A 22,379-nucleotide genomic window follows, 5' to 3' on the forward strand; every position below is an offset into this window, starting at 1 on the left:
GGCTTGCACTTGCGGGTTGGCCTCTTGAGCGAAATTCGTCTGTTGAAGACACTACCTCGACCGGGGCATGTGTTGGATCTACGATAGAAGCGGTACCAAGCCAGGCGCAAATAACTACCCATAGAAGCCTATCATAAACTACATGACATGTTATTATCGCCTCATGATGAATGTTAGTTATGTGTAGCGAAATATGTGATTGTGTGTGACAAACTATCCTAGAAAACCAACGACCTTAAAAATTGCCCAAACATTCATAGACTAATTTGCCAAAGAGTTATACCGAAATACGTGTTCCGCAAACCCGAATGATCGCCACAAAAATAAGCGACGCTCGGGATGGCCTGTAACGAATCCCACAAACGCTGCAACGCGTAAAGGACGTTATTAGGCAAGCACGCAAATCGAAGTCGCATAAACAAAAGTAGACGCAAACAGAAAACGAGAACCAGCCAGGGACGCATTTTCAACGCCCCTGACTGGGCGCCAGAATTTCTCACGCCCGACGCTGGGCGCTGAAGTTGCTGCTTGGCCTTCTGGTCAGGCGCAACAGCCTCGGTGCCCGCGCGAAAGGAAAATACGTAGCACAAAAAATGTTCGTAAAAAGAATTGCTACGAGGGCGTAAGAAAAGCACTCGATTTCAAAAGCGACTCGTGAAAAAAATTAATAACTCTTTGCGTCGTCGTTAGGCCTCCTACGACGACAATGCTCGGCACTAAAAATCGAACCACTAGTAGAAAAAACCCTTATTGCAGCGGGCTTTTAGACCCCTGTTGCAGCGTACATCGTATGCTGCAACTGGGGGGCCTGCAACAAGTCTGAACTTGTTGCAGCGTACAATGTTCGCTGCAAAAAGTGATTTGTTGCAGCGGGCTTTTAGATGTACGCTGCAACAAGTGCCAAAAAATTGGCAAAATTTTAGACTTGTTGCAGCGGGCTTTTAGATGTACGCTGCAACAAGTGCCAAAAAATTGGCAAAATTTTGGACTTGTTGCAGCGTACATATATATGTACGCTGCAAAAGACTCAACTTTTTGCAGCGTACATTTATTTGTACGCTGCAACAAGTCTGAATTACTCAATTTTTTGCAGCGTACATTTATTTGTACGCTGCAACAAGTCTGAATTTTTGCCAAATTTTTTTCCCTTGTTGCAGCGTACAACATATATGTACGCTGCAAAAAAGCACTTTTGGCGGGAAAATTCTAATTTTGTTTAGGGATACCTAGAGTGCCTTGCACCAAATATAGATCGAAACCTGTCAAAACAATAATAGAATAACGCAACCTGTATAACAAATATAAAAACAACAACTGGAGTTTTGTATACTATATATCCCAAAACCAAAGTGCACATATTACATTTAAATATATGTTCCAATTTCAACATAAACATACATTTTAATATAAAATTTATTCTATAACAACTAAACCAACTCGATCAAGCGCGCTAAAGCCAATAATAAATACTTGTTGGTAAAAAACTTAGCCCATTGCTCACGAACCACATCAAATTCCTCGCATAAGGCGCAATCCTCGGAGTGTAGACCTTTACAAAAACAGAAATTTAAATTAAACATTAGATTAAATACAAATTAAATATCACATTTTAACATTCAAGAAACTAATGACAATGTCCTAATAGTCTAAAATGAGTCCTTAGGTTCTTTAGTTCAAAGTTGGGAGCGAAAATGTCATTTTAGCCTAAATATGACCTATAACGACCCAATGAGCCTATAGGTGCATAAATAGATTGGAACGAGTCTTAGATCGTTAAAATTATGCATATTAAACATGTAATAAGTTTTAAATGAGTCCTTAGGTTCTTTATTTTAAAGTTGGGAGCGAAAATGCCTTATTTTAGCCTAGATATGACCTATAACGATCAAACAAGCATTAAATGGGTATAAGTAGATTAGAATAAGTTCTAGAAACTCAAAACTAAGCTTATTAATCATATAATAATTTAAAAATGAGTCCTTCGGTTCTTAAGTTCAAAGTTGGGAGCGAAAATGTCATTTTAGCCTAAATATGACCTAAAACGACACAATGAGCCTTAAATATGCATAAATGGATTGGAACGAGTCTTATAAAGTTAAAATTATGCATATTAAACATGTATTAAGTTTAAAATGCGTGCTTAGGTTCTTTATTTTAAAGTTAGGAGCGAAAATGCCTCATTTTAGCCTAAATATGACCTATAACTATCAAACAAGCATTAAATGTGCATAAACAGATTAGAATAAGTCTTAGAAACTTAAACTAAGCATATTTATCATATAATAAGTTTAAAATGAGTCATTAGGTTCTTAAGTTCAAAGTTGGGAGCGAAAATGTCATTTTGGCCTAAATATGACCTATAACGACACAATGAGCCTTAAATGTGCATAAATGGATTGGAATAAGTCCTAGAAAGTTAAAACTAGAATATAAAACATTTAGTAGGTTTAAAATGAGTCCTTAGGTTCTTTAGTTCATAGTTGGGAGCGAAAATGTCATTTTAGCCTAAATATGACCTACAACGACCTAATGAGCCTTAAAGGTGCATAAATAGATTGGAACGAGTCTTATAAAGTTAAAATTATGCATATTAAACATGTATTAAGTTTAAAATGAGTGCTTAGGTTCTTTATTTTAAAGTTAGGAGCGAAAATGCCTCATTTTAGCCTAAATATGACCTATAACTATCAAACAAGCATTAAATGGGTATAAGTAGATTAGAATAAGTCTTAGAAACTTAAAACTAAGCATATTTATCATATAATAAGTTTAAAACGAGTCATTAGGTTCTTAAGTTCAAAGTTGGGAGCGAAAATGTCATTTTAGCCTAAATATGACCTATAACGACACAATGAGCCTTAAATGTGCATAAATGGATTGAAATGAGTCCTAGAAAGTTAAAAATAAGCATATAAAACATTTAGTAAGTTTAAAATGAGTCCTTAGGTTCTTTAGTTCAAAGTTGGGAGCGAAAATGTCATTTTAGCCTAAATATGACCTATAACGACCCAATGAGCCTATAGGTGCATAAATAGATTGGAACGAGTCTTAGATCGTTAAAATTATGCATATTAAACATGTAATAAGTTTTAAATGAGTCCTTAGGTTCTTTATTTTAAAGTTGGGGGCGAAAATGCCTTATTTTAGCCTAGATATGACCTATAACGATCAAACAATCATTAAATGGGTATAAGTAGATTAGAATAAGTCCTAGAAACTCAAAACTAAGCTTATTAATCATATAATAATTTAAAAATGAGTCCTTAGGTTCTTAAGTTCAAAGTTGGGAGCGAAAATGTCATTTTAGCCTAAATATGACCTAAAACGACACAATGAGCCTTAAATGGGCATAAATGGATTGGAATGAGTCCTAGAAAGATAAAACTAGAATATAAAACATTTAGTAGGTTTAAAATGAGTCCTTAGGTTCTTTAGTTCATAGTTGGGAGCGAAAATGTCATTTTAGCCTAAATTTGACCTACAACGACCTAATGAGCCTTAAAGGTGCATAAATAGATTGGAACGAGTCTTATAAAGTTAAAATTATGCATATTAAACATGTATTAAGTTTAAAATGAGTGCTTAGGTTCTTTATTTTAAAGTTAGGAGCGAAAATGCCTCATTTTAGCCTAAATATGACCTATAACTATCAAACAAGCATTAAATGTGCATAAATAGATTAGAATAAGTCTTAGAAACTTAAAACTAAGCATATTAATCATATAATAAGTTTAAAATGAGTCATTAGGTTCTTAAGTTCAAAGTTGGGAGCGAAAATGGCATTTTAGCCTAAATATGACCTATAACGACACAATGAGCCTTAAATATGCATAAATGGATTGGAATGAGTTCTAGAAAGTCAAAACTAAGCATATAAAACATTTAGTAAGTTTAAAATGAGTCCTTAGGTTCTTTAGTTCATAGTTTGGAGCGAAAATGTCATTTTAGCCTAAATATGTCCTATAACGACCAAACAAGCCTTAAATGTGTATAAGTAGTTAGAATAAGTCTTAGAAACTTAAAACTAAGCATATTAATCATGTAATAAGTTTAAAATAAGTCCTTAGGTTCTTTATTTTAAAGTTGGGATCGAAAATGCCTTATTTTATCCTAAATATGACCTATAACGATAAAACAAGCATTAAATGTGCATAAATAGATTAGAATAAGTCTTAGAAACTTAAAACTAAGCATATTTATCATATAATAAGTTTAAAATGAGTTATTAGGTTCTTAAGTTCAAAGTTGGGAGCGAAAATGTCATTTTAGCCTAAATATGACCTATAACGATAAAACAAGCATTAAATGTGCATAAATAGATTAGAATAAGTCTTAGAAACTTAAAACTAAGCATATTTATCATATAATAAGTTTAAAATGAGTCATTAGGTTCTTAAGTTCAAAGTTGGGAGCGAAAATGTCATTTTAGCCTAAATATGACCTATAACGACACAATGAGCCGTAAATGTGCATAAATGGATTGGAATGAGTCCTAGAAAGTTAAAAATAAGCATATAAAACATTTAGTAAGTTTAAAATGAGTCCTTAGGTTCTTTGGTTCATAGTTGGGAGCGAAAATGTCATTTTAGCCTAAATATGTCCTATAACGACCAAACAAGCCTTAAATGTGTATAAGTAGATTGGAATAAGTCTTGGAAACTTAAAACTAAACATACTAATCATGTAATAAGTTTAAAATAAGTCCTTAAGTTCTTTAGTTCAAAGTTGGGAGCGAAAATGTCATTTTATGCTAAATATGACCTATAACGACCCAATGAGCTTCAAATGTGCATAAATAGATTGGTATGAGTCTTAGAAAGTCAAAACTAAGCATATAAAACACTTAGTAAGTTTAAAATGAGTCCGTAGGTTTTTTTTTCAAAATTTGGGAGCGAAAATGCTCATTTTAGCCTAAATATGACCTATAACGACCAAACAAGCCTTAAATGTGCATAAGTAGATTGAAATGAGTTTTCGAAACTTCAAACTAAGCATATTAACCATGTAATAAGAATAAAATGAGTACTTAGGTTCTTTAGTTCAAAGTTGGGGAGCGGAAATGTCATTTTAGCTCTAAATATGACCTATAACGACCCAATTATCCTTAAATGTGCTTACATAGATTGGAATGAGTTTTAGAATGTTAAAACTATGCACATTAATCATGTAATAAGAATAAAATGAGTCCTTAGGATCTTTAGTTCAAAGTTGGGAGCGAAAATGTCGTTTTAGCTCTAAATATGATCTATAACGATCCAATGAGCCTTAAATGTGCATAAATAGATTCAAATGAGTTTTAGAAAGTTAAAGCTATGCATATTAATCATGTAATAAGAATCAAATAGTCCTTAGGTTCTTTAGTTAAAAGTAAATACGACCTATAACGAATCAATGAGAATAAAATGAGTCCTATAACGAGGATACCTTTTTTGTACTGGGGGTATTGCTGTCATTCTCTCCCTTGACCCTGTCCACGTGAGTTGTCTCGGAAATCTGATTCGTTTTGGGCTGCTTGCTCTCCCGGTCTAAAGTAGGAATTTCTGGTGGTTCGGCTCTAGGGGTTACAGAACGGCCGGATGCTATAGTAGTAGTTGGGAATGCCTTTTCAGGAGGGACAACTGGAGTATAATTAGACGGTAGAAGATCATCCCAGTTTTCAAGCAGCTCTTTATAGACTTTTCTGAGTGTGACCTCAGTGAGACCTGTTACCTTACAAATTTCTGCCTGCGTCTTGCGTCTATCTTCTAGTTGACAGGCCAGATAAATAGCAGCAGCTGATATACTTATAGGGTTCCTACGCGTACAGAAACATTTGTTTATCACAACTTCTCCAATGTGAGTTGCAAGTTCCTACTCCATAACAAACTAGTAAGTCATATGATGTAGAAATGAGTCAAAACTAGGGAAATAAATTTCTCTGGAATGAAAACTTAATAATGTGATGGTTCTCAATCACATAGCCACCAAATAAATGACGAAAATGCAACAGAGGAGCACAATTCAAGGCAATTTTGACAAGCAACAAGCTTTCCCCATTTCTGATTATAATGCAACAGCCATGAGCCAACAGATGATTTAACAGCATTAAATATTGAAATAATGAAATGTGTTACTCAAGTCCATTGAACTAGCAAGATCAATGTTGAAAATCCTTCAATTATAAGAAGCAAAAGCAGGAAAGGAGCAAATATTACAATGTAAAGATGGTATCTCAGAAGTTTTATGATTCTTCATAATTTACTCTTATTAGCATATCAGCTGGGTGAAATGCCTACCAGTTTCCAAAAGTATACATATTATATCAGCCACCGATGCGTATTAGCAAATATCAGCAGGAGTTTTCAAGTACCAGAGCGGATTTATTAAGCTGGAGAAGGTTGCAAAATCTAGGCATATGTACAGCTATAGAATTGCTATTAATTGGTTGACTGAGTTGTAGAGCTTCACCCAGGATCTTGATATACTTTCCAATCTCTTTCTGAGGGAGGTTCGCCGCTATTGAGATTTCCTGTTACATGAAATAAGATACCCATTTACAGATGCCCTTAAAATCAAGTGTTCTTTTCTATCGCATATGCAACTTATCTTAAACCAATTCCCACTCAATTACTAGCAAATACAATGAGCATTTTCAGTTTTCAAAGAGTTCAAACTCGGAAATTGTTTAATTTTGCAATTTGCACTAGTAGTTTAGGCATAAAGATGAAGCAAAGGTGGTTACGGATGAGAAAAAAGCGCAATTTGCAAATGGCTTAGCATTCGGGACACAATCTAAGCAGAACAAGAACCCCAAAAGGAACAACATACTGTTAAGAAAAAAGTCAGCGTATCGTATTCAGTTTTAGAACTCGTAGGATTTCCATTTTCATTACTAGTTTCACAGGGAGAGGTGTGAAGTTGATTAGGAAAATAAATATGGATAACATGTGCAATTTCGCAAAGACAACCGCAATCAGAAATTCATAAATGGATCGTCTTTCAGAACTTAATTAATGGAGAACAAGAACAGAAAAGGCAATTGCAAAATGTTCACTATAGTTTTATACCAAGACAAACACTTCCAAGTCCCAACCAACCCCCAACATATCACATTAATTGAAGAACTGAACTCAGAATGTAACATAACATATTTCTCCAATGAGCCCCTTATAATAATCAGTGTAATACTGACGACTCCTCAGGTAAATTAAAACAAAATTCCAGTTATCAGGGACAAGAGATAAACCTGAAGGGTACGGGGCTCCTGGGCCTCACGAATAGCCTGAACAAGGCAAGCAGTAGCAAGAGCTTCAACACTACGATTCCTCAAACAAGTAGCAGAAGAACAATCCCTAAACAACTGGAAAGCATGATCAGAAATATCACGGTCCAACCCCAAAATAGAAGCCACATCAACAATCTGAAGATTCAAACTCAAATTCAGATTCATCAATCAATTAAACAAAGAAATTAACTACATGAACCATATGCATAAGTAAATCAACTAATTAAATTTATTACAAACCACATTTACCATAATATTTAAACAAAAAATCCAACAAAGTTTTCAATAATTGCATAAATTTAACAAATCAAACAAGATTATACCTCATTTGCGCTTGTTCTTTCCTCAAAATCAATCAATGAATTTCTTTTGCAGCAGATGGGAACCCCAACTCCAATCTTCTGAAACCTCCTTGACCTGCTAACTTTGGAACGAATTTGTCAGAATATTGAGCAATTGAAACACGGGAACATCCCCATGACTTCTAGGGTTTTATTTTCCGGTATAGGTGAGAGGAGAGAGAAAAAGAAGTGTGCGTGGTCGTCTGGGTATGCCCTCACGTCCGCCGCTGAGTGTGGTGTTTGCCGGTCCGTAGAGGAGATCTGAGGGAAGAAGAAGAAGAAGGGGGAAGGTCAATTTGAGCAAGCTTTGAAAATTTTCAGATTGAAATAATTCTAAGTTCAGCTCTAGGGCGACTGACGAGGAGGCGAGAAAAGAGGACCCACCGGCGACTGGCGAGGAGGCGAGAACCACCGACGAGGAAGTTACATTGATTGCGACGCAGTAAAGCTGAGGGAAGAAGAAGGGAGTTGAGAGGTGGGAGTATGAAATTTTAGATCTAGAGTTTTTTTAATTAATTTGGTCTAAATTGAACTAAACCTGGTTGGGTTGTAGCGAAAGACTTTTACAATGTGTTATTGCAGGGGGCTTTAGGACGTACGCTGCAACAGTAACGGGCTATTGCAGGGGGCTTTTACAACGTACGCTGCAACAAACGTTTTTGCAGGGAACAATTAATTTGTACGCTGCAACAACCCTTTAAAGGGTTTGACCCGCGTTGACCAACTGCTTGTTGAAGCGTATTAATACATGTACGCTGCAACAAGGGGGCTGCAACAGGGGTTTTTTCTACTAGTGAACATGCAAACAATTATGAATGTCACACGGGCAAGTGTTTCGAAAATCCAAAGAATGACCAAAAGAAAAAAAAACTAAAAAGTGTACCAACAAAAGAAAGAGTGAAAAACCAATAGAGAGAGTTGAAGTCTAGACTAAGTAATGCTTGAAACTTTGGGAACCTAAACTTTAGCTTATCTTATGCCTAGGACTGGTCCTGCCACTTGGTGCCGATCAGGGAATCAACGGTTAGTGCGTCTCGAAGATACACCGCCAACATCAGGTTTAGTGACTCCAAGCTCCGTCCGTCGTCCCTCATTTCAAGGATCTCCGCTTCCCCAACCTCGATTCGCACCTTCAAACATGTCCATCGAAGATTTGCGAGACCAGATGGTCCAAATGACCCAACTTATGGGCCAATTGAAAATGGAAAATGAAGCTTTAGCGGCTGCGCAAGCCAAAAATGACCTCGATAACGAGAAGAGGATTGAAAAAATGGTCCTACAGCAAACCATGGGGAGCAAATACTTCTCCCTCGATCCTGAACCTTTTCCTGGCAAACTACCAGAAAAGTTCAGTTCATCTGACTTACCAAAGTTCAAGGCCACGGACAACCCCCGTGATCATCTACTGAGCTTTGTGAATGCCATGAACTTGAAAAGCGTGGACAAGTCCATGTATTTACCTGCCTTTCCTTTGTCCTTGGAACCTGTGCCACTCAAATGGTACTATCACCAGGACCCTAAGCTCTTCCCCACTTGGGAAGACTTTGTCAATGTCTTCATCAAGCAATACTCGTCGAACATGGATTTCCAAGTCACCATGCGCGAGCTGGAAGTTCTCTTCCAAAAGAAAAATGAGGGTTTCACGACCTACTTTGCTAGATGGAGGGACCAGGCGGCCCAGCTAATCAATAGGCCTCCCGAAACAGAATTGGTCCAAAAATTCATTGACAACCTGGACCCGGCTTATAGACAACACCTTAGGTACCTGGGACTTGACACTTTCAAAAGAGTTTATGATGTGGGAATAAAGATCGGGGACGACCTCGCCAAAACCATACAAAGCAAACGCACATATAAAAACAACACCTATAATCGGGGTAACACATCCCAAGCCCAAGAAGTCCATGCTGTAGAAGAGACTCCCGCCCGAAGAAGCCCTGGAAGATGGGTCCGAGACCAAAAGTTTGCCCCACTCGGGTCGACTTTGGTACAAGCCTTTGAAAGATTAACCAATCAAGGAAAGTTGAGACCTATAGGCCCCACCCGTGACCCTCCTGTCAAAAGAAAATATTGGGTCGAAGGTACTTACTGCAAATTCCATCAAGGAAATGGGCATGACACTGAAAACTGCTGGAACCTAAAGAATACCATCCAGGACATGATAGAGGATGAAGTGATACCTCTCCCTAACGTTGGCAAACCCAACAACAACAAGAGCCCACTCGGCTCTTGTCACATCTCTCTCGACCAACCAGAAAATGAGAACTTCGACCCTACGGTGTACATTACACCTCAAGGTGTACCACTCGTTGTGGTCCCTATGGATCGAATCGAGAGAGAAGTGTGCGGTGTGTGGGATGATGATGCTGAAGATATCTACCTATCTCAAGTGTCGGGCCAGGACCCCTTTACTGAAACTTGGCCCGGGTATGCTCTCATTGACACCACCACTCAAGAACCCGAAGTTGATAACCTCACCAGATCAGGAAGAATATACCAGCCTGACATTCGCCCACCTCCTATGGACGATATCCCAGTCAGACAAGCTCCTGAGAATGGACGGCACACCACCGTCGCAGAAGTCATTGAAAATCCTCTTTTGAAACAATTGAAAAGAACCAAGGCTGAAATTACCATCTGGGATCTCATGTGTACCTCAAAAGAACATCGCGAAAAGCTTATTCGCTCACTTGACCTCATCTCAGTGCCTACAGATATCACACCTGACTCATTGGTTAACCACGTCACGAGAGATGCTGGAGAAAAGGCCATAGTTTTCACTGACAAAGATTTACTCAGGGAGGGGGGTGCCCATAACAAAGCCCTCTATCTAGTAGTTGGATGCAAAGGGCAAAACATCCCCCTAGCGCTCGTAGATAACGGTTCGGCGGTTAACGTTTGCCCGTTGCGAACCGCCCATTGCCTGGGACTAGGAAGCGATGACTTCCAAACCTCCACACAAGGGGTACGAGCCTATGATAACTCTCGAAGGCCTGTGTTGGGAAAAATCAACCTTACCATATAAACCGGGCCTGTGGCACGCACCACGGAGTTTCAAATAATCGACATCAAGCCCACTTTCAACCTCCTATTGGGGCGACCTTGGCTCCATGACTTAGGAGGTGTGGCTTCTACCCTGCACCAAATGGTCAAACTTAACCATAACGAGGTGATACTATGTTGTTCCTAAGTTTTGGTTGATGACACACACATATTGCAAACTTCCTGATTATGGTTGCTAATGACTTTGGACTGGTAAATGCCCAAGTTTCTATTAGGATAGGAACTTGAATCAGATGGTGAAGTTCCTGATGTACACTTGGAACAGCCACTGGAGTTCCAGAGCTGGAAGTTGTATCTGTTCCAGTTTGAAGTCACAAGAGGAGCAACACAGTTACATATCAAGAGTTCCGAATACTCACAAGAACTATTACAGACTCATGGCCACGAGTTCCTTTGATAGACACAGAGGAACTCATCATTGTTCCTGAGCTGGAACGTCTGAAGCTTCTGAGTTGCAAGTTCCAGACAAAAGGAAGACATAAAAGTCTAGGTAGTCTACTGTACTTAGAATTTTATGTAAATATTAATTTTGCAAAAGATATATAGGGTACTCAAGGAACTTGTGATTTAATTAGGTCATTTATTTTACAGGAAGAAGTTTTTATGAAAACATGTAATTAAATAAAAATAAGTTTTTAATATAAAATAGATTTACGTTTTATGTTATTTTATCAAAACTTATTTTCCTAAAAATTTGCCACAGTTTTTGTAAACAAATAAAATCTGTTGAAGAAAATCTTTTAGGGTTTGATTGAGTCAAACCACTAACTGCCTTGTTGCTGAAACGTGGGAAGTGGTCTTCCCCTTGTTCCTCAAGTCAAGGGACGTGAAGAATAAAGCACTGGCAGTTGGCAGTTGAGGTTTTGAAGGGAACTAACCCTAGGGATAAATCTATAAAAGGGAAAGTATGTTTTCTGAAAAATTACACAAACATTCTAAGAGTTCTTGCTTTCCTAAAAACGTATTGTCAAAGATTTTCTAAAAACAGTTTGTGTCCTAGTTAATTCAAAGTTCCTAAGTGCCCTATATCCACACAAAAGCATCATTAATATCTAGAGTTATCCAAACACGAATTGTATTTTGTATTAGTGAGGATAGAGTTATCCTGTTTAGACTTAGAGTTTAAGTCTGAGAGAGAGAAGTAAAAGAGTTGTAATCAGAGTAGATTACTGTGAGGAACACAAGTTTGAGAGGAACTTGTGTTTGAGAGATTATCGTAATCGAGGTATTACTATAATAAAAGGAATTCTCTTCTTGATTAGTGTCATGAAGTTTTCACAATTATTGTTATTGTCTTTTCTATTCTCAGTTCCTTGATTGTTTCTAAGTTCCGCAAGAAACTTTACCAAAGTTCCAATTACAATTCACCCCCCCCCCCTCTTGTGCGTGTTCCTACTGGAATAACATACTAGAAATCCGCGCCCCTCCTCTCGACATCAGTTGTACTATGGTTGGAACGGCCGAAACTGCAGACGACCTTTACGGGTTTCAAATGGAAGAAGCAATCCAGTTCATTGAAGACTATGATCCAGCATTCCTAGACCCGCATGCATCCCGGGTCATCCCTAGAATGCTGCTAGCTCAAGGTTATTTCCCAGGAACCCCATTGGGCATAAGGAAAAAGGAATGCACATTCCATCCTTTACCCAACAAATCTACTCCCTTTGGCTTAGGCTATGAACCAACGGAGGAAGATATTGCAGACCGCCTGTCTAGGCTACGCCTTAACAAAGCCAAACAAACCACCCTCCTTCCCCCGTATCAAAGAACCCTTAACGGGATGTTCGTTCGGGAAGGAGAAGAACACCCATGCTGCGATTTCCCTGAACCCTTCGTTCAGGATGGCTTGCTAAAACCCGGATTTGAAATTTTCCATGACTGCCACACCTTGGATGAGGCACCCCACCTCACCAAGACTAAAACAGCTGAAATATTAGACAACCAGACTCTATGGACATTGTTTAACGAATCGAGGCCTATGGAGAACGAGACTGTGATGACTACTCTAGCTTTACAAGATGAAGGTTTCGATCCAACCCGGTTAATCTCTCCTGCATCAACACTAGAAGAGGTCGAGAACGGATGGGTGAAGACATATCAGTGGGTCAATGCAAAAGGAATGGAATTCAAGATGAGTACCGGTGAAGGACCGAAGTTTTATGAGACTAAACCCCAGGCTTGAGCCACATAGAGCACCATTAGTAAAAAGCGCCTAGTAGTTCTTTAGATTGGTAGAAAAAATAATAGAGACTTTAGATGGTCCTAAGGCCCCTTAGAATATAGGTCAGTTTTATTTCAGTGTGTTTTCCTTACTTTCCGAATCAATAAAGGCGTAATATTTCTCCTAAAAATTCTATTCTAACACTAAATAAACACCAAATGTACTTGCAAAATACAAAAATAAAGAGGCGGCCCACTCTAGGCCCAACAAACAAAGCCCACTCGGTTTTGAAATAGTGCCATGGGAACCAATTCCCGAAACCCACAAAATAAACCGCACCATCCCATTCATATCCCCAAAACATAAAGGTCAACCAGTGTCATCATAAAAATCAATCCATGCAACCTAAAGAAATCAAAAGGAAATCAAATTCAAACAATACAAAGGTTGCTCAAGAAAAAAACTCATAAAAAATAGACACCGCCCCCCGCATCAATACGCACCTCAACTCACTCAAAAGCCTACACAAAGGTCTTCATAACTTCCGCACCCTAACTCCATTTTCAAAACTGTTTCGAGTCACGAATAGAAAAAATTAATCCGGACAAAAATGCATTTCACGCTAACAGTAAAAAAAGCCTCCAAAATAGCCTCAAAATTGACTTTAAATACGAGCAAAAAAATCAAGGCACAAAAAAGAAATAAATGCAAGAACATGTGAAGCAAAGCGTCAAAAATTGACCGCCCAAGTCATTTTCAGCGCCCAGGGCTGGGCGCCGAAATCTTTGACGCCCCAGCCTGGGCGTTGAAACTCTCTGGCTGCCAAAAATTTTCTTTTCAGAAGTGCTCGTCATTTTATCCGCACACAACGGAAAAATAACGAACACTTGGGGGGTACAGTATATATCCAAATAGGCTTACCAAAAATATAGCCACACAAATTAGTCGAATTTCATTTTTACGCGACTTATGGCAAAAAACGGAAGATGAAAATAATGATAATACTTCACTCATTTGGCCGATTAAGTAATATGCTTCCACCTCAGGGCATATCTACCGAAATCCGGTATACTAGAACTTATTCTAAAGCTAGAACTACGCGCGACCTGATTCTGACAAGATACGTAGGCAATCCTTACCAAGGATTCGGTCCAATAAAAAAAAACACACATATTCTTTGTGCAAAAAGTGTTAGACATATAAAAACATAAAAAAGAGGAGAAACAAAATAAATGAAAATGAAAAATAAAAATACGCCTTTATTGAAAAAATAATAAGAAGGAAAACAAAAGTGCTAAGAATAAAAACAAACACAACTGAAATAAATAAAGGGCACCTACACCCTAGCAAGAACTACACTACTCTAGTTCTTCCGTATCATCAAATAAAGTCTTGTAAAGGGCAATGTTCGCAGGATCCACCCCCACAGTCTTCTGCGCTGCCCCAATATCAATCTCCATAAGAACCGGCTCCTGGACACTAACTTCCAAAGATGCCAAGGCTTCAGAAACATTCTCAGTTATAGCCCGCTCAGCCTCAAGGGCACAGACAATGGCGGGAGAAGGATTATTATCATCAACTAGACTAGCCACTGTTTCTACAGGCGGCTGAGCCTTCCTAACCCATACATTGTTCCGGCGACGATCTCCGCGAGAGCTTGCATTTCTTTTAACAACAGCAGGCCCCTTCATGTTAGGCATCTTTTTAGGCCTGAAACTGGAACGGGGAGGAACTTCCTTTCGCTTTCGATCAGGACGAGCTTTCACAGTCTTAATACTATAGGTACGAGGTTTGGCAGAATCAGGACCCTCATACCTAACATGAATACGAGGTATCAAAAGCTCAGCTGGCTCCCCATTTTGAGCCTCGGTCCTCACATCTTTATCATCGGAGCTCATCCACAACTTGTAGTTTTCAGAAAGACCCACAAAGCCATTTGTAGCTATGGCCCAACGCGGGAGACCATCATAATACTTAGCCCACGCTAGAACCCGTGCTTGTGAAAAGGCCGCTACCTTAGGTGGTACCGTATCAGAAAAAGGGATAGTCTGCCTTAAACCATATTGACGCATGACTCGGTAAGGGAAAATATAAATGGGACGAGATAGCCCCAACAAAGAAACATAAACCGATACATCAGAACCCCCTGTCATAGTAGTCAAACCCCACCATGGTACCACCCACTTAATAGAACAAATGCCATAAGTAAAAAAGGAGGTCCATTCGGCCTCGTCCTGGCCTTGGTGCAAGTATTTTCGGTTACCCAAGGCTATAGGGCGATAATGTTTAGGATCGGCAGGAGCTTCCAAAAGTCTAAGCCGTTCCACGAGCCAAATCTGCAAAAAGCGGGCACGATCAAAAAAATAATAAAAGAAAACGGTTCCTGGTGCGCAGTTTCAACGCCAAGGACCAGGCGCCGAAAATTCCAGCGCCCAGCCCTGGGCGCTGAAACTCATTGTGTACGCAAAAAAAAACGTGTATACGTGCGCAAGGAAAAATCGATTACTTGCAGTAATAGGGGGCTTCCCTTAAAATGTTCAGATTTGGCATCCTTCTTCAGCTCATTCGCACTCAGCAAAGTCTCGGCAACAACCAACGTCATAATAGAATAGCAACTTTCAATCTGGCTAATCAAGGGGATCAACCTTATGTCACCGAACGCGCCATTGTTATTCGACAGCAAATAGTGATTCAACAAGCAAAATACAAGGGCACGAATATTCAATTTCTGTTCGGTCATATTCTTACTTGGCCTAAAGTGATGTTTTACAAGTTTTGCCAAGTTAACCTCGTCACCTACAACAATTTCAGCAAACATGTTATCATCTAGTCCTAAGAAAGCCCCTATGGTTGTTTTACCCTCTTCAATAATGCCAGGGGTAACAGGAGCAGCATTAGTAGGATAACCAAGGATCGCAGCAAATTCATCTGGCAAAGGACATATTTCGTTGCCCCGAAAGGCAAAAACATGATGATCGGAGTCCCAAAAGCTTAGGGCAGCATGCAGAAAGTTATAATCAATATTAATTTGTTGTAAGCCTAAAAGTGCCTCTAAGTGGTATTCTTTTAACAAAGCTTTTTCTGTGGGAGTAAGGGCCCGTAGCCAACGCCTAACAATCCGTTGGAGTGAGAAAGTAGGGATCGACATGGCAAAAGCAATGAGTAATTAAAACACAGCAAAAAAGAGAGAAATAAATTGAGAGTGGTGGAAAATAGGAACGTATCTAGCCCCTATATATAGTTGAACGCATCAAGTGACATCCTGATCCCATTCGGAAACGCGTTAAGAAATCCGAAAGTCAAAATTCGCCAGGAAAGGACTTTCAGCGCCCGAAGCTGGGCGCCGAAATGTTTAACGCCTAGCCTTGGGCGCCGGAAATGCAGCCCAAGGCCCAGATTTCACAAAACGCGGAACAGGAAAGGACTTAAAACCGTGTTGCTAAACACAAGGCCCTATTGCAAGTAGGATCAAGCCCAAAGCACCTTTAGCTCCCGAATAAGCAAATATAAACATTAAAACTTGGTCGAAACTTAGACTTGTCTCAGAAAATGCTTATGTACACTTTTCAAATCAAAATAAATATCATGGTCATTCTTCGAAACACCAAAAATGTGTGTCGTTAAGTCGTTGGTTTTCCAAATAAAAAATGTTTGTGTGTCAAAGGATTAATCCGGGCCAAGCTAAAAGCAGATGTCGCCTGAAAACTGAAGTCGCACTCCACGGCTTCGCTAAAGTAGCACACTACTATAAAAGGTCGCTCGCACATACGAGCATGACCCCAAACATGATTACAAGATACGAGAAACGACCGACGAGCCCCAGTGCTTGGGGGCTCGCGAAAAAATATACTCCAACAAGGAGCGCACAATCAAAATCACATTCCCGGACTACGCCATACACCATCTCATGTTTAGATATCTCAAAAAAAAGCAGGTTCGACCTCAGAAAAAGGTCGTCATTGACACTTGTGCATGGTCATCTGATCAAAGACCAAGTAGTGGCCAAAAATCGAGCCGTAAAGACTAGCTCAAAACCACAAAAGCAGACGGTCGCAAGACAAAGGTCCGTCTAAACCCGTTGTCAACCCACGTTCAGGTTACAACTAAATCCGAGCATCCCTCGAAAGAATTCGCTTTTGCAAGAATGAATAAGAAAAGAAATTCTCAAAGAAATCACGAGAACGAATGAAATAGGGACTTGCCCACCTCAATCGGGCAAGATCGCGCCACGAACCGCGCGAGTTCCAAATAGGAAAACGAATTCAGGGACGTCCACCCTCAGCGGACAGGACTCACTCACCTTCAGCGGGCGGGGTCTGCGTCACTAGCCGCGCAGATCCTCAGTTTTCAAAAAATAGAATCTTCATAAAATAGGCTCGCCATCTTCAGCCGGCAGGGTCTACGGCGCAAACCACATAGGTCCTTATTTTCAAAAAAATAAATAAACACAAACAAATTTCAAAACAGATTCGTCCACTTCTATCGGACGAGGTGTCCGCCCTTAGCGGACAGGCTCGCCATCTTTAGCCGGCGGGGTCTGAGTCGCTAACCGCGCAGGTCCTTAGTCGCTGCAGCGATAACTCTCTTTGGTTTTCCGTTTTTCCCAAAAACGATGTGAGTAGCCTTTGGTTTTCCGTTTTTCCCAAAAATGATGTGAGTACCTTTGGTTTTCCGTTTTTTCCAAAAACGATGTGAGTAGCTTTTGGTTTTCCGTTTTTTCCAAAAAAGAGCGATGTGAGTAGTTATTGGTTTTCCGTTTTCCAAAAAAGAACGATGTGAGTAGTTTTCCCTTTTTTTCCAAAATTTAAAAGATTGGTTTTCCGTTTTTCCAAAAAAGAACGATGTGCTGGATTTTCCTTCGTTTTACGTCCCATAAAAACAAGGGGGTTTTCTCGTTTAGCTAACCCTGAAAATGAGAATCTTTAAAAAAAACATTTTTACCTCGTGATTGGGCTTGGCCAGGCCCAATAACACTTTATAGCTTTGATTTCGAAAACATCTGTAGCTACTCCCAATGACAAAGTGAGGGAGTTTCTACGCCTCTTTAGATACTTCCAATGACAAAGTGAGGGAGTATTCTATACTATCCGTTGACAAATCCCAATGACACGTGAGGGATATGTCGACATTTCAAGTGATGACCCTTAAGTCAAATGTTATCACTCGGGGGCTCGTGAGACCCTCGCAAAACAGGTCACATACACCATGGCTTGTGTGACGCACTCCGTCTAGTACTTTGACCATCGTCTTACTCCAAGACTCAGTCAAAGTGGGGGCTAACTGTAGACACCTACTTTTGTCCCCATTCTCGAAAGGGAAAGGTTCGATGATGAAAGCATAAATCTCCACTTGACAACGCATCTCCTATAAAAATAACGAATTTCAATTCCCCTTCTCGTTTCACCCGAAACCTCCTATTTATAGAAACCTGCTATTTATGGAAACCTGCTAAAAATAGTAACTGCCGTAATGGGCAGCTGTTAAAAGTGGCAAGTCATAAAAGATAGAAACTTGTCAGAATTAGGTGTTGCACTCCAACATAAATCCTAAATGAGATAGAAAACTGCGAGAATCCTATTCCTAATATGATTCGGAAATAAGAGTTACCTATTAATTAAAATCCTAACGAGCCTAGAGTTCCTAACGGGCCCAGACGCATTCCGTCATGAAATTCATGCGCACTAAAAGACTCGATTAAGTCTCAAACACTACGGATTTCAGGAATCCAAATCTGACTAAGAAAACAGCCCAGACCCTATTTTCAACGCCTGGCTCTGGGCGCCGAAATCTTCGGCGCCCAGGCCTGGGCGCTGGAATTACCTGGGTACGTGTTTTTTCCTAATTCTTCGTGGATTAGAACTCTGCAATTCTATCTTTCTACGAAATCTTTCCTATAAATAGACCCTTAAGTTCGACGTGAAGGGGAACACACAACACACAATTCATATTCTGAGTATTGACTCCAACCCTTAGCCTAAGCCTCTCGCTGCGAAATTGTTCACGCGTTCTGTCGCAATCGATCCATAAATCGAACAGAACGTATCCTGTCCCATAATTTGAGATTCGTTAAATAAAAAGGAGAAATAACAAAGTCAAAGTGGTTAGTTTTCTGAGAACCGTGACACACCTCTCAAGGGTGCGTCGTAATGTGTCCCTTTTCGATGATTTAATTGCTTTCCTCGCCCTTTTTATGAACTGTTAAACCAACTAAATCTGATTGTTCTATCACGCCTAACAAATATAATATTTTTGGGAAATTGGATTATCATGCTAGGTCCCTTAATGCTATTTAAATCAGATGATCGCGATCGATCTAGTATTATATGTTGCATATTGCTAAAATCAACTCAGATTAGTTTAATAGTTAACGCATGTCCCTTCAATTATTTATGCTGAGCTAGTAAGGATATCCTGCCTCTGGAGTTATCGACGAGCGAGTACTCCTCTCGGTAGTTACAGTCCCCCGAACCCTCAATCTCTACCTTGCGGGTGTATGTTGAGAGATCCCCACACCAGGGATCACAAGGGAACCTACGGCCGTCGTGGTCAAACATAATTGCACTCCCTTTATGTCACGATAACCGGGTTTTGTCAGTTTTTCTCATTGTCGTTAAAAACTGAATGGCGACTCCTATATTACTAGTCAATTGGGTGTAAACTCACAGGAAATCCAATTACACTTGATTGAATAAAAAGAATCGTCACACCCACGAGGGACAAGGTCACGCATTAGCCTCGTGCTTTTTCGACCCCCTCACAGACACATGTTGGATTCAGAAGGAAGATTTTCAAGTGAAGGTAGTCATAGAAGGAATTCAGATAGTGGAAGAGATGGGGATTTGGATGGTCTAAGAAGTCTTGATAATGGCGCCAGTTTTAGGGGAACAGGGACTCCAGGGAAACCATTAAGGATACCAAAAGTAGGGAAGAAACAAGGAGAAACTATAACTAGAGGTCATAAAAACTTTGAACTTATGCTCAATCTGCAGTTAGGAATCAGGTACTTTTTGCCTCTTTTTTCATCTTCGGACTAGTGAGTTTGCTTTTGAGTTTAGTTCATTTACCTTTGAGTTTAGTTTATTTACTTTTGTATTATTATGATTTACTTTTGAGTTTATATTATTTACTTCTTAGTATATACTTTTGAAATTACAATTGAAGTTTCATTGTTGTTTTATTTACTTTTAAAGGGATTTAGTTTACTATTAGAGAGATTTAGTTTACTTTTTCTCAAACTTGTAGAACTTTCCCATTTTTCCTTCCTTCACAAAGTTCGATATTCATCATGTATACAAGGTAAATCAACTCAAAGCTTAGAATCACAATTAAGATGTGAAATATGCCATTTATGGAAAAAGCTTATACGAATTCATAATTAGCTTAATGAATTTACTTCTTAGACAAATTCATTTACTTTTCTCAAATTTTGATCTACTTTTTCAATAATAGAAGAATACGATAAGACTTTTACACGTAGTAATCGTCAACCTATGTAGGATTTGAATCTACACCCATGTGCAATGGCACATTGCTCTACCATTTGAGCTAATAGGTTTCGACTTTATATTTACAAAAAAAATTAAAATCAAAGTTCCATTATCTTTTATTTTACTTTTAGAGAGATTTAATTTACTATAAGAGATATTTAGTTTACTTTTAGAGAGAATGTATGTACACAAGTGGGAAAATCATCCACCAAAAAAACCAACAACTAAAGATAACAATCCTGCCAACAAACAAGCACAAAGACCTAGCAAGAAAGCGCAAAAAAACAAACCAACGGCAAAGTCAACGAAGGTCAACAATGGCACAACTGACTGCTCACATTGACCAGATCTTTGAGCTTGACTAACAACCTACACCAACATCAGATTTATCACAACACCATAAACAAGCTGCAAACTAGCACCTGAACCCCATAGTCAGACCCAACCAAACCCAAAACCACCTGCTGAAATACCGCAACAGAATGCAGATAAAAACAATACCGCAACAGAATGCAGATAAAAACAGCATATTTAGATGGTTGCATCACTCTCAATGAATTGCGCAGGCAACATAGAAGCACAAGCAGCCAAAAAAAATACCAGCAAGACGGAAAGTCTATTCAGAAGAATACATCTGATATTGACTTGATCACCTTCACTTCAGGACTTGACTTGTCAGGCTTGTTCAACCAGAATTACAACCCTTTTGGAGGACAATGAGAAGTTCTTATCAGCTTTGTTAGAGGATGGATCAATTGTCACCATCGAGGAAGTTGCACCCGAGCTGAATGTAAAGGTGCACACGAGGAAGAAGGATGGTGTGGTGGACTTGATTGGACCAATTGGGAATTTCATAGCAAGGATGGAAATTAACCAGCTAACTGAACAACAGGTTATTGTTGTGATGAAAATAAAAGGAGGAGATTCCTGAAAATACTATTTGGAAAATTAAGCTGATGCCTAAACTTTCTTGCCTAATAACTGACCTCAACTGAACAACACAAACAAAATTTCTCTACAGCAGCTTCTAAAGCAGCTAATTCCAGTTATACACACAAATTTTCTCTAAAACAGTTTATAAATCAGCTAATTCCAGAACCAAAACTGATTATCAACTCACAATCAAATTCAAAAGTAAACAAAACATTGCTTTAAAATTACACTTAATATAATGAGAAGTAAACAAAATATCTTCAAAAGTAAACAAAAATTAGGTTAATTACCTTAGAAGTTCAGTCGCCGAAAAAGCGAAGCTCCAGCACCAGAAAATGCAATTTTCAAGCTGCAAATTCTTTAAAACAGTAGGATTAAAATGATGTTAATTTGCAAAAATTTGAGCAAAATTCGCAGATAGTTGAACAAAATTAGCAGAAATTTGAGCAAACATAGCAGAAATTTGACCTAAAAAAATAATAAAAATAACAAAATCGAAATAATGTAAAATTACCTCAAAATCTCTGTAATTCTTGGCGGGATTATCACTTAATTTTAGATTTTCATGTGTATTTTGAAGTAAATCCGTTGAGGAGAGAGATGAGTGGGTTTGAAACTCGGTGAGGAGAGAGAAATTGATTGAGGAGAGAGAGAGATCAACGTGAGGGTTGAAGAAGAGAAAGTGTCAGTTCAATCGAGAGGAAGAAAGGAACTCACAGGATCTGATCTTAGCCGTCTATTTTCTTTTAATCCAACGATTATTAGAGGTTCTCATTATAAGGAAGTTCTCGTCCTAGGAGAGGTTCTCACCAGAACCTGGTCATATATATATATATATATATATATATATATATATATATATATATATATATAAATCATTAGGAAAAAAGTAAAGTATATATATTTTTTAGAAATATGTTTTTGACGGGAAAGTTTTACATAAGAAATTGACGTATAAAGTTATACAAAGTATAATACATTGACAATTTGACCTTCACGAACTGAGGTTACTTGTATACCAACAGAGGTTGGTTAAAGGTTTCTTACTCTAACAAGGTCTCGAGTTCAAGATTTTGGGTATTGAAAAAACCTTCAACTGGGATCGAGGTACTATATAAACTCCCGCAATA

General features: G+C 38.8%; 1 protein-coding gene across 2 annotated transcripts; it reads right to left on the minus strand.

The window, feature by feature from the left end:
- Positions 1-1,302: 1,302 nt before the first annotated feature.
- On the minus strand, positions 1,303-8,346 carry LOC130470460 (plant-specific TFIIB-related protein 1-like). 2 transcript variants are annotated; one of them, XM_056840643.1, is made up of 6 exons: positions 7,990-8,346; positions 7,588-7,866; positions 7,226-7,331; positions 6,350-6,508; positions 5,425-5,850; positions 1,303-1,549 (listed from the first exon to the last, which is right to left on the minus strand). In XM_056840643.1, the coding sequence occupies exons 2-6, from the start codon at positions 7,590-7,592 to the stop codon at positions 1,451-1,453; spliced, it is 795 nt and encodes a 264-aa protein (XP_056696621.1). In that variant the 5' UTR covers positions 7,593-7,866; positions 7,990-8,346; the 3' UTR covers positions 1,303-1,450. The 2 variants fall into 2 exon arrangements, with proteins under 2 accessions (XP_056696621.1, XP_056696620.1); XM_056840642.1 differs by having other exon boundaries at positions 7,588-8,346.
- Between the last annotated feature and the right edge of the window lie 14,033 nt (positions 8,347-22,379).

This window comes from Spinacia oleracea, chromosome 3 (assembly GCF_020520425.1).
Source record: "Spinacia oleracea cultivar Varoflay chromosome 3, BTI_SOV_V1, whole genome shotgun sequence".
NCBI lineage: Eukaryota > Viridiplantae > Streptophyta > Magnoliopsida > Caryophyllales > Amaranthaceae > Spinacia > Spinacia oleracea.